At 42.1% G+C, this 13,472-nt stretch overlaps 2 protein-coding genes across 2 annotated transcripts in view; both read left to right on the forward strand.

The window, feature by feature from the left end:
- The first annotated feature begins 364 nt into the window (after nucleotides 1-364).
- On the forward strand, nucleotides 365-8,597 carry bap1 (BRCA1 associated deubiquitinase 1). The gene is made up of 17 exons (XM_080494589.1): nucleotides 365-487; nucleotides 1,693-1,722; nucleotides 1,832-1,886; nucleotides 2,068-2,200; nucleotides 2,724-2,843; nucleotides 3,081-3,142; nucleotides 3,300-3,442; nucleotides 3,880-3,958; nucleotides 4,057-4,180; nucleotides 4,416-4,557; nucleotides 4,650-4,834; nucleotides 5,898-6,028; nucleotides 6,143-6,606; nucleotides 6,843-7,075; nucleotides 7,217-7,309; nucleotides 7,395-7,467; nucleotides 7,809-8,597. The coding sequence occupies exons 1-17, from the start codon at nucleotides 451-453 to the stop codon at nucleotides 7,940-7,942; spliced, it is 2,238 nt and encodes a 745-aa protein (XP_080350715.1). The 5' UTR covers nucleotides 365-450; the 3' UTR covers nucleotides 7,943-8,597.
- Nucleotides 8,598-10,394: 1,797 nt separating this feature from the next.
- The window catches only part of bsnb (bassoon (presynaptic cytomatrix protein) b), a gene marked incomplete at its 5' end in the record, with an annotated part of 70,317 nt that continues 67,239 nt past the window's right edge, over nucleotides 10,395-13,472 (forward strand). Inside the window, one exon of the mRNA XM_080495897.1 lies at nucleotides 10,395-10,573. Coding sequence (XP_080352023.1) covers nucleotides 10,395-10,573 — 179 coding nt within the window. The remainder of the gene's footprint in view (nucleotides 10,574-13,472) is intronic.

Consider the following 13,472-nt stretch of genomic DNA (forward strand, 5'->3'; position numbering starts at 1 on the left):
TTTATTCACACAGATTTTCACGTATACATTTAAAAAATGTCCTCAATTTTCAAATGTATCGATTCTGTGAACTTTGAAAAATGTTCACCACTGAAGTTGAAGTGAGTTTTTCGATATATTTTGGTATTCAATGTGAACTGATCTTATGATTTAAGTAGATCATATTATTATGATAAATATGTCTATCCCCATAGATATGCCTATCCCATCCTAATGCGCACTGAGGACGCGTCCATTCATTCTCCTCTCAGCTCTGCTTCATGTTTCCGCTCGGACGGATTTCAGCGTTGGACGGTGACGTGTTTTGTAGGCGGCCAGTCCATTGTGTTTATCTCAGTGTTTGTTGCTAAATGGAGACGGAGCAGTTTGCTTTCAGGATTGTCGCTCTGCCCTCGGACATGGACTGGAAATCATCCTAAATCTCGATCAGAGCACTGCACAATTACGAAAATGAACAAAGGGTGGCTGGAGCTGGAGAGTGATCCAGGTGAGAGTTTTGGACAGACAGCAACGCTAACCAGTGTTAGCCCCCCCCCACCCCCCCCCCCCCCCCACCACAGGAAAGCACACACAGACCATTTATGTGTAGACACATCCTTTCGTTCATAATCGGTGCAACATGCAACTTTATTAAAGTGTGCAAAGAGTTGCTTAGAATAAGTAACGGTTTCTTTAAATTGTTTGTTGGAGTTCATGTGTCACCATTCACAAAATGCAGCTCAGAGAGCTTCAGTAGAAAGTCTACTCGCAGTGCTTCAAGAGGACAGAAAAGAAACGCGTTAAAACAAGGGGATTAAATGATAAAATAAGTTAAATATTTTGTTTGATCCAAATCTTGAGAAAATTAAAGTATTTTAAGGTAAGATTTAAAAGAATTTAGCGCACCAGCAGTTATCAGGTGTTCCAAGAAGTGTTCCACAGGCGAGGAGTGTAGGAAGTGAAAGACGCTTCAACTTGTTTGCCTCTGACTCTGGGAACACTTAAGTAAACCTTTTCCTGAAGACCTCAGGGGTCTGGATGTTTCATATTCTACAATCTGGGATGTCTGTAGGCCTGAGATCATTCAAAGCTTTTTAGTCAAGGAGTAAGATTTTGAAGAAGACAATTGCTGGAATCACAGGCAGCCAGTGCAGAGATTGAAGCGCAGCTGTAATGTGCTCCACTTTCTTTGTTCTTTTTAGATGTGATGCAAACCAACAGTTTAGTCATGCGGTTTGCCTTCACAAAGGTCACGTGCAGGTTCAACCAGACACAGAATACATAAAATAAGTAATAGTAACATTTAGGGGGGGGGGGGGCAATTGTTCATTGAGATACATTTTAGAACGTGTCAGTCTTACAGCTTCTGCCCTGACAGGTCAACGGTAGGTCAAATTGTATTTTCCAAGTCTTCTCTCATTTGTTGTTGTTTTTCCCCCCTTTGTACTCACTTTCCAGCTATAAGAATTTATCTGTTTTATTTAAGGACAAGTTATTCAATTGAAAATCAGTTTCTTTAAAGCATTGGGATTGTTTGATACTGTTGAGAATCGTCTTCATAGCTGCAGTAATAAACACCTGAAACAGACATGAGGTTTAATACAGAGCTTGTGAAACACCATGCTATATGACAGAACTGATGCGTCTGTCTTTTATTTCGTCACTTTAATAGTTCTAATCAGCTGTTGATGTCAAATGGTTTTATAATTGCAGGACTATTCACTCTGCTGGTGGAGGATTTCGGTGAGTATCCTGATGTAGACCAACATAACTTCTCACATTATGACAGTAAATATATTGCAAACCTGATGGCACCATCTGAACTCTTTGTTTGCTTGTCTCTGGTGAAAAGGTGTCAAAGGTGTCCAGGTTGAGGAAATCTATGATCTTCAAAGCAAATGTCAGAGGTGTGTAACTGGAACTCTTTTACGTCTGTGCGAATTTGTTTGACAAGCAGGATTGATATGTAAGAACTCAAACTATCTGGCAGGTGCTGTGAACTCGCATAGGAAAAGGTCAAACTTCTGCACCATGTATTATGTCCTACATAAACATGTTTAAACTGCTTACTGTCATTGTTTTTTCCAGTCCAGTGTATGGCTTCATCTTCCTTTTCAAGTGGATTGAGGAGCGCCGCTCTCGGAGGAAAGTTAACACGTTGGTGGACGAGACATCTGTCATCGATGAGGAAATTGTCAATGATATGTTTTTTGCTCATCAGGTGAGTGCTTTATCGGGCATTGTTTTCCATTAACAGAGAGCTTTTGAGACATATTAGTTATATTTTGTACTGCATAATGTTCGGATGGTAACATTAATCTTCAGTCGGTGCCATTGTGTCATATGTTAAAGATTCTTGTTTATTTTGTGAGCCGCAAGAATGAATTTACTCAAAGCTAAAGCTACCAATTTACATTGGATAAGCAGTGACTGGTGTATTGAAGCCATATATTCTTTTGCAGTCATGTACATGCGTACACGCGTAGATAAAAGGTTATCTGAAGACTTATCCACATTTTTTCATTTTGTGTAAGTTGTGTCATTGCACTACTTGTATTTAATATGATGCTATGATATCTTTTTTTTATATTGATTTAATATTTCATTGTATACTTCTCAGTTAATACAAAGGATCAGTTGTGGGTTCAATATGTAAAAATAGGTCTTCATTTTCTATTATTGCAAAAAGAGCTTCATAAAAAAAGTCAACGTCTAATTTTAAATTCTGTTGTTTTTGCGTCTAGCTGATACCAAACTCGTGTGCCACTCATGCTTTGCTGAGTGTCCTTCTGAACTGCAGTGGAGTTACGCTTGGCACCACCCTGAGTCGTATGAAGGCTTTTACCAAAGGCTTTAGTCCAGAAGTGAGTTATAATTCAACAATATCTTTGTTTTTCTTTATTTGTTCATGGTTTTTGTTGGTGTGAAATTTTGATAAATCAATGTGAGTAAAATAAAGCAACTGAAAATACTATTTTATGTTTATTTAAAATGTTTCTTTCTAGGTCTTAGTTGCACATTTGCACAATCTCCCTTTGCTTCCTCCTATTGTACCATGTTGTCATCTATATCTTTTGATTTATTTTTCAATGTATTTTCAGAGCAAAGGTTATGCAATAGGAAATGCCCCAGAGCTGGCCAGAGCACATAACAGCCATGCCAGGTAAGCTAGAGTCAGTGATTTGGTCTCAATTTCATTTTTTTAGGTGCCTCAGTGTGTGTGAATCAAAAAAAAAATCTGTTGTTGGTCTATTTGGCTCTGGGAGATGCTTTGTGTTTGTGTATCAGTTTCTCAAGCTCTTTTTTGTGTTTCTATGGAGACCGGAGCCCAGGCACCTGCCAGAGAAACAGAATGGGATCAGTGCAGTGCGGACGATGGAGGCCTTTCACTTTGTGAGCTATGTGCCCATCAAAGATCGCCTCTTTGAGCTCGATGGACTCAAGGCTTACCCCATCGATCACGGTGAGACTTTTGTTCTGAATTGATGATGGGGGAAAAAAAGCCTCAAAATAGAAGTATTTTCTTACTAGACTTCTGTAAGCAGGTTCTGCAATCCTTTACATTACTAAATGCTCCTGTCATCATACCTGCTGAATGCATGAGGCACAGTGCCATTAGTTGTGTATATTGCCCATGATAACGTATTTTCAGTTTAAAAACATCAGTCATGTGCATTGACAAGGGGAGTAAAAGAAATAAAGCTTTGTCAAAGGGATGAAATCACTTACAAATGCTGGAAACGGTTTAATAATGGATAGTAAGATGTTAAAAGGGCTGAACGTCAGCATTGTTGGTGTGAAAACAATAGGAAGGAATCTGGGAGTAACAAAATATGGTCATCTGTCTAATATATTGTTAATTGTACTTTAATGAAATATAATTTTTGAACACTAATTCAGGCCCGTGGGGGGAGGAAGAGGAATGGACTGATAAAGCACGGAGAGTCATCATGGAGAGGATTGGACTGGCCACTGCCGGGTGAGTTCTGAATCTTGTGGCTCCTGTTACGGAGGGTCACTCTTTATGCGCACACCCTTTCGGTCTCATTCTCATGCTGCTGCTTTGCTCTCTTTCAGTGAACCGTACCATGACATCCGCTTCAACCTGATGGCAGTGGTGCCTGACCGCCGAATGAAGTACGAGTCCAAACTGGAAATTCTTAAAAGGAATCGGCAGACAGTTCTGGAGGGTCTGCAGAAGGTCAGGAACTGAGCTGAATTAAGTTTGATCACAAGCTCAAAACTTTTGCCAGCCTTGAGAGCATTTCAAACTTCACTCTGTCTTCCTTCAATCTGAAACTTGAAAGAGGAATGAAATGGAATCAAAATGCAACTGCGCTGCTTCTTTTTAATCATATGCTGGGATACAGGTTGACGTTGTGTCTCAGTCGTATGGATTTTCGAGGAGTAACTTAAATCTGTTTTCATGTGTCCAGATGATTCGCCTCACTCAGCCCGAGCACGTCCATGACAAGAAGCAGCAGGAGTCTGCGCCTCCTGAGAAAAACACCACAGCCATCAAGAAAGAATCGGACACAGAGCCAGTTACATCACAAGGAGCTGATCAGGCTTCCTCTGGTACTTTAAATGACATTGTTGAATATTATCTTGTAAAATGTGTGAGAACTTATCATGAATATTTCACTGTTATTATAACATTAAAATTTTAGATTTGGTTGATGAATCAGGAACGCAGTCCAAAGATGCCTCCAGCCCTGCAGGAAATACCAAGGTCATGGGAAAGCCACCCGTCCCCACAGCGGGAGGTCCTCAACAAGTCACCAGTACCAACCCCATCGTTCAGCGTCTGCCCGCCTTCCTCGACAACCACAACTACGCCAAGTCTCCAATGCAGGTATAATCGGGTGGTGTGTTTCTGGCTAACAGTTCAAAAATGGCTGAACACCAGTGGAATATAATAGAATGAAACATTTCGGACAAAAGACTAAACTCTGCATTTGAAAAAGATGCCATGACCTCTTGTCTTCACACAAATTGATTCAAATTCATTGTTGCAACGGAGAGTGATTCTCAAAATGAAGTACCATGATGGCAGACAGGAAAAAAGACCCGAGAAGCACAAAAAGGCAGCAATTATGTACTTTTGCCATTTCTAAAGTAGGCTGCCAGTATTTTGTTGCACGTTTCTCTCTCCAACTCCTCAATCTGTATTGACCTCCATCAAATGAATCATTCATAGTTACAGCTATGCAATATTCCACTTGATTTTGTATGGTTATTATTGATTACTTGTTGTTAAAATTGTGTTGATGCTTATCTTTTCTGAGCAAAGGTGTTGACATTGAATGGATAGTTTGTTTTGTGTGAAAGCAGTGAATTAAGTTCATGTATCAAATGTAAGACGTTTCAGTTCAGTACTCGGTAACAGCCAACGCTGGTATTTGACATTTTTTGGTTAAAAAAAAAAAAACCCCAACAACAAACAAACCCCTGAAATGTTAATTTGGAATTTGGGGTTTATGTTTGCATGTATGAATATACAGCCATAACATTATAACTAAAGATGGCTTAAAGAGCCCGGAGCCATTGAGGCAAGGACTCCATTAGTTCACTTTTATTAGACACTCACCATAGCAGATTGGGAATATCCCATAAGAGCTGCAGCTTTGAAGATTATCTGACCCAGTTGTCTCGCCTCAGGCCTTGTCAAACTACTCCAATCTTTGGCCATTTTTCTTTCTCCCCCCCAAAAAAACTGGTGATGAAAATATAATCAGTGTTACTGTCTTTACTTGTTTGTGGTCGTAATATTTTTAGATGATTGGCGTATAATTCACTGTGCCTTTGTGTTGAATGTTTATTCTTGTTATCGCGTGTTTAAAGTTACCATTGATTTAGTTTGTCGGCTTGTAGAAACATATTGTCCGTAGGCTCAACAAAGGTTGTGTCACTGACAGGAGGAGGAAGATCTTGCAGCTGGTGTTGCTCGCTCTCGGGTGCCAGCCCCCCCCCAGCCCCCGTACTCTGATGATGATGACTATGATGACGATGAGGAGGATGTGAGTGGCTCCGCTGGCACATCCAACAGGTGGGCATTGTTCATGTCCGTTAGCAGATACTTTGGTTTTATGTTTCATGTTGCCATTTGAGACTGGAGCTGCTTTTGTTAGCTTGGATACATTTTTATCCCCCCCCCCCTCAGGATCAGGCGAAAAGCAAGTCTGCGCTCAAGAACGGGCCGGATTGGGACGGGCATCGAGAGCCAGATTGCGCTCACAGTTTTGGCTGAGAAACTAAAGAAAGAAGTTCAAAGAAAGGACGCCCTGAATACCCCCCTGTCCGTACGCACTGAAGGCCGCACGGGGGGCATTTGCATCACATCTGCTTCGCAGCCTTCCCCGACACCCAGCAACGAAAGCACCGACACGGCCTCGGAGATCGGCAGCGCCTTCAACTCCCCGCTGCGCTCACCGGCGCGCTCGCAGGCCGCCACGCGCCCGTCGAGTCCGGTCGCGTCCCATCTGTCCCGTGTGCTGTTTGGAGAAGACGAAATGCTGAGGCTGGACTCCAGACATAACCGCGCCGTACGGGAACTGGGGCCCTCCGTCAGCGTGGCCTTGTTACACCTACAGGAGAATGGAGTCATCTGTGCTCTTCCTCCATCTGGTGAGTACACGGCTTCTCAGCTGTCGGCCACATTTACAAGCCTGGTTTAGAAGCCTCCTCTTGAGCAAGCATCACAGTCTTGATAGTTCAATACAATCGCCACGTATGAATCATTTAATACTATCACCTGTTTTTTTTTGGCTGTATTTGTATGATGCGTGTTGTTTTTAGGGAGGAGTGCCTGTGCCTAAATATTGTCAATAGACGGTCATTTTTTTCATTTGTCATTTTCATAGCTGATTTAGCTGCTGACGGCACGAAGAGACCGAGTACTCCAGAGAAGAAAAAAGACAAAGAGAAAACCAAGGAGGAAGAAAGTGTAAATGAGGGTGGTGAGGGACCATCTGTAGAGGTGAAGAAAGAAGAGGAGAACAAAGGCGAAGCGGAGGTGAAACCCAGCAAGGAGAAGCTGAGCGCAGTTGAAAGCGCTGCAGATAGCAAGCCCTCCGGGGACAAGTACTCGCCAAAAGTAAGTCCAGGAATTTCCCTCTTAAACCCATCAACATTATTTTAGTGTCATGGTTGCCTCACGTTTTCTACTTGCGGTACCTTTTTAAGAAACTATTTGCTGTGATTAATAAAACAAACAATACAATTGTGTCTACTGCAGGAGCTGCTCGCACTGCTCAAGTGTGTAGAAGCCGACATCGCCAACTATGAGGTTTATCTGAAGGAGGAGGTAGAAAAGAGGAAAAAATATAAAGTAGGTTTTGTTGAACTGCGATCAAGTGCCCGGTGGTATTTTCATTGGATTTTTACTCAGTTTCAAAATGTTCCCTTTTGCTCAGATTGATGATCAGCGGCGGACCCACAACTACGATGAATTTATCTGTACCTTCATATCAATGCTGGCCCAAGAAGGTAAACTCAATCACCATGCATGCTGTATGCTCAATATATTTTGTACTGTTTTGCCTCGAATTAGTGTTACAGATAAGGATTTCATTTCAGTTATGAGATTAGGTGACAGCACATGACGGTACATATGTGAGGCTATGAGATCACTGAGAATGTTTCCATCTGCGGTGGTGAAATGTGTGACATGTGTTTTGAAATGTGTGAAATGTGCAGAGTTGTCTCGTATGCATCTTCCAATGAAATTCTTTCCAGACCCATGTAGGAGTATGCACAACAACGACCTTTTCTGCCATGTTTATGATTCCCCTGCTACTCCATTCATTCTGACTTGGTGTCACCTGCAGGCATGCTGGCCAGCCTCGTGGAGCAAAACATTTCTGTGCGCCGTCGGCAGGGAGTCAGCATTGGTCGCTTGCACAAACAGAGGAAGCCCGACCGAAGGAAACGCTCCCGACCTTACAAAGCCAAGCGCCAGTAAATTAAAAACAATCAAAAGTTCTGTAAGCACCAAGCAATCACCACGGAGAAAAAGAATATTGCTACACTCCTGAAACGCTCCCTCATAGAGGCAGGTTAGTGTTGTTTTTCCAACTGAGCCTCGCCTGCTTCTTAAAATCAATCAATTTTTTTAAAACCAGTTTTGTATATACATCCTCCATTTTTAGACTCGGTGTAAATGTTCTTCTTGTCCATACCGCTGTATATATATGAAGAGAGGCATGTTTCCAGCAATGCACTTGAAGGATTTTAATGGTATCTTCTCTGCGGTTTTATGGTCATTGATATTGCTAGACCACCGTCAAAAAGCTTCTTATGTCAGTTAGAATACACTTTATGTCAATATTCCTCCAACTACATTTTTCTCAAGTCTTTACGGTGCCAATAGAGTATGGAATCATTCTACTATTTAATTCACAGCATTTTAGCCACAGTAAACTCGGTATATATAGTTCATAATCTAACATCAAAAATTTATTTTAGTCATCATGTGATATAAGGACAGTTTAAATCTCATGATGCATCATGGGGGTTTGGTTTTTACTGGAATGTTTTTTTTTCCAACTAAGGATCTCTTGCTATGTCTGTTTCATTAGATCCTGCAGTGAAAACAAGCTCTTGTGTTATTTTTGTAACTTAAAATGGATCTCAAAGTGAGTGAATATTAAGTTAATTGTGTGATGATGATGTGTGTTTTGTACATATGTATCTGTTTACTGGCTTCAGTTGTTTTTTGTGCTTGCCAGTTTATTCTGCATTAAAGTCTGTGAGAATATTTTGCGATAATCTACATTTTCTTTGTGTGTTTGGGCTTGTGAAATCGACATGACTGTAATGGTTGATGAACGAATATGGTGTTAAATAATTTAAACAACAACGTGTCGTTTGCAAACGCATGAAAGCTCAAAGCTTTTCAGATGGAAGTGTTTTATTGTAGTGACAGTTTGTGTACACTAGGGAGAGCACTCATTTAAAGGTGAGTGAAACAATGACATGGCATCCTCTGGACCTAAAGGAGGAGAGCCAATTAAATTTTTTTTTTTAAATTTTTTTTTTACTTTTTATCACATTAATATCTTTGTTGCAATGAAGATATTTATAAATGTCACTATTTAGTTTTGAAATTCCTGTTATTAGTCTGTTTTGTTCTTGCTTTGATTATCAGTGTTGGATCTTCTACAACATTGCTTCAATGTATCTAAGACAAATACACTGCTATCATCTGCTGAATGAACACACTTCCTACTTTTTTATTTTTTTACCTAATCAACATTTGTTAGGAATATCACTTTTTACCAATAAATACAGTGAGATTATCATAATCAATCCAACATGAAACAGAATTTGGGCACTCCAAATGATGTATTTTCATCTGATGCCGTCAGTCTTTATCGTTGAGAACAATATGATGAACTTGTAAACATGACACTGGCTCTTTGTCAGAGCATCAAAGTACAAAGAGTAGCCTGAAGTGGAAGAGGGAGCTAAAAAAAAAAAAAAAACTAAACAAAAACCACCCCTCAGCTACACATTTTCAGTGCAAGCAGATGTTTGTGTTGAATAAACCCATGCTGTAGTATTATGTCACCACTATCTCCCAGTAATTCAGTGAATAAAGAAAAGAACCACGGTCCATATCTTGCACAGCTGCAGAGGCATCTCAAATGTTATTTATCTGTTAGCTGACAAATTGAATGGATTCAAATGAAATGGAACATGTGACTAAATTATGCCAAGTCTGCCTCGCACTGCTTTTCTATTCATGGGGATTTCATTATTTTGTCTTATGGGAGTTTATACATTAAGTTAAAGTGGTTACCCACACCAACTACGTGTTATAGGACTGAATAAAAGAAAATAAATCAATATGGATGACTTGCACTTCTGGAAAAAAAGCAAATATTGACATAACAATGACAATATGAGATTATCCCGTGTTACGTAATAGAATGGAACCTGCTTGGACTGGGCACTGTGATGGCTTAGGTTTATCTTTAATTTTGTCACTGGGTAAAAGACGCAGAATACAGTCAAATAGTATAAAGGTTGGTCTCATTTCAAGCCTGGAGCACGCGCTGCGCGGTGTCTTCATCATTTGGGTTACAAAACAAACGCTCCGTAAAGGGAGAGACGGGACTTGAATGAGGGAGGTCTCAGCGGGCTCCGGTCATGCGCCGTGCGGGCTCGCGGGTTGTGTTTGCGTGGTGACTCGAGGCATCGTGAGCGCGCACGTACGAGCCACACAAGTCACCACCCATTGCGTCAGCGCGCTCCCTCAGCCTCTCCGTCAGCGCGCGTGCTCCGTGCGTGATGCTGAATTGTAGGTGATGATGGCGGAAGGGGAGCAGCGCTGAGTTTCACCCGAGTTTCCACCACAGCTGTAGATCCATCTACAACATCGTTTCTCTCCCGTCGCGACCGATCCGGAGGCGATGGGGAACGAGGCCAGCATGGAGGGGGAGGGACAGGCGGGACAGCCCGGCCCCGCCGTCCCTGCAGCGGGGGCTCCGGCTTCCATTTCAGCACCACCGGGCTCTGGACAGCTCATCAAGCCGAGCAACGGAGCGCCAGCCGGGGGAAGCGGGACTGGACCCGGGCCGGGGATTAACAGGTAGCCGCGGAAGCGACGACGCTTCTCCGCCTCAAAAGTGTGGAGCGAAATCAGGGAGGCTACACGGCGGCGTGGCGGCGGTGTGAAGCGTAGAGACAGGACCGACCGACTGCGTGTAGATAGACTTGAATGGGTGCTTAATTATTTATTTCAATATCCTTGTCAACACATCCACCACCCCTTTTCCTACTCCTTTTATTTAAACGCCCTTTGCTCGCACCGCCTTTTTTTGTAGTGGGGTTGAAAGGACTCAAATTCAACACGCATCGATGTTGACGTGAAGCCAGCAAATGTAAATATCGCTTTCAGACCGTTCAACAGGAATTTCTACGCCCGTTTTCGCGGCGTCTGTCCTGAGGCATCAGCAGGACGTTTCTCCTCCTCCGTGCAAACCAAGTGAATATAAATACTTTAGAATGGATCGGAGAAATATTGACGTCCACATAGCTTGAGGTGATAAATAAATTAGAAATGTAAATGATGCACAGAGCGCCGGGATCTCACGTTGAAGGGCTCAGTCGGTTCCATTACAGGTTGATTTACTCGACGTGAATGCGAGTAAATACAGAGTCATTGTGAGAAATCACCTTCCTCCGGGCGACCACACGTCTGTGTCCCTTTGACAAGGCGGCTGTCAGATACCGTCATTGAGAGCCCGGTATCAGAGCGCATATATGCCACAGTTGTCTCAGTTATCAGATCCCAGGCTCAGACCAATATGGAGTTAGTGAAAATTGTTTTCTACCACAGCCAGCTGCACACGGGGAGAAGAAAAAAAAAGCCTCATCTCTTCTGCAAAAGTGCTCTTGCATCCCTTCATGAAAAATCCAGACCGCCAGCTCAGACTGGTATAGTGCTCTTGCACAACAGTGTCTGCTCACTACTGTCAGTTACATTATGCAAACCCCAATCACTGAAGCTGATAAAATATTAGCCTTTTTCTAAAAGCCAGCCCAGACCATTAGTGTGTGATCTCATGGAGCATGCCGCTGGTGGGTCTGTACTTTCTGTGTGGGTGTGTGGGAGGGATTACCCTTCCTAGATCTGACAAGATCTGATATTACCTTAATTACACAGTTCAACTGTTGTAGACCTGAATAGTACAGGCACACAAAAACACACACACACACACACACACACACACACACACACACACACACACACACACACACACACACACACACACACACACACACACACACACACACACACACACACACACACACAGCCGCACAGCTGCATCTCAGATTAGCCACACCTGTTTACTATCTGTCTGTGGTTGCAGTGCAGCTTGAAGTTCTCATAGATGTATGTGCCTCTTAATGCTTCACGCTATTGGCGAATCTGTCTCATCGTAGTGACTTACTGCTTGATTTGTTGTGCTTTTCAGATATAATGGCACAGTCTCCGTGTGCTCTGCAGAGGACTGCTTTGTACTTTTGATAATGTCCAGTCCTCTCTATGTTTCTATTTGGAAAAGCACTCACTGTACATCCTGAATATCTACTGTGGGACAGGTTTAAAGGCTCATAACTCCCTTGTAACCTCCTGATTTCTCTGTGGTATCCACCCTAAGGTGGATCTCATAAAGTGATCTTGAGTGGAGAGAGACTGAGTGTGTGGAGAGAAAAAGTGAGGCACGGTGAGAAATGGGCAGAGAAGGGGTGGGCCACTATATCATGTAGCTAATTTAAATGTTTTTTTTTCCAGATCGCAGCCCCACATTTAGTCTGAATCCTGCTTGAACACATTCTCTCACAAAGAACTTGTGAGCCTATATTAGACAATGAGACTCAGAACTGAGACTGTAGATAGGACACTTTCTACCTAATTAAAATCAAGAGCAGTATTTAAAAAAAAGTATTAATATGAACCAGTGCATATTATGCTCTGTTACCTCATTGAAATGTCGGATTCCATATAGGGTTTTCCTTTTATTCGGTTTCAGACCATTTTATATTTTATTCATCACAGCCAGAGAACAACTTGAGCCCTCTATAGGAGCCTGTGGAGATAAGGGGAACCACCCTTGCCTTCTGCCTTGCAGAGCACCACACTGGTTCTTTTCTTCCATCATCCTGACAGTGTTGACTAACTGCACAGTCATACTGACCTAATGAACATAACCGAGAAGCTCTCTGACAACAGCTCCAAATATTTCCTGTTTACCGTAACTTTGTCAGTGTGCTGCTGCCGTTTTCTATTTCTAATAGCCGAATTAGCAAGGAGCTGTCTGTTCCACATCTGCCTTTCTGACGCCGTTTCTTTTTGAACCCAAACAATGCCACAGTTCATAAAAGCCATAAAATTAATGGATGTACTTGTGCTCCAAGACAAAGTGTTCAAACAGTACGTCCTCATAATTTATTTACATTGGGCAATGGAAGCACTGTACTCTATGTAGCTTACACATACCAAATGGCTGTCATAACTCAAGCAAATAATGCAAAAGAACTCATTATTTATGACGCTACCTGCCGATGAGGTGTTGTCAGTGTCATGGTGATGTCCTTGACCATATATAAAGCATAAATTCCATAAACAACTCATATAATATTAATAAATATATCAAATATTAATATGAACATAATTTTCTGTACTTCACGTTGCCAGACCGCAGACAACACAAATTTGCCGGGAGTAACCTGTGCAAGAATCTTTCTGCAGCCCTCAGGTTCAGTTTTGCTGGGACAAGATATGATGAGAAACATGTGAAGTTGTTGCTTCCTTTTGGGGCCTATAACTGTATTTCCCAACCCGGGACCCTGAGATCCCCCTGAGGGGCTGCCACTGATCACAGTTATCCAGTTCTTTCTTTTTTTTTTTTTTTTTGTTCCTCCTCAACCCGGGTGATTCACTTCATCACACAAAACCTCATCTAGCAAATAAAGTGTCCAGC

This window comes from Blennius ocellaris (assembly GCF_963422515.1).
Source record: "Blennius ocellaris genome assembly, chromosome: 4".
NCBI classification, from domain to species: domain Eukaryota; kingdom Metazoa; phylum Chordata; class Actinopteri; order Blenniiformes; family Blenniidae; genus Blennius; species Blennius ocellaris.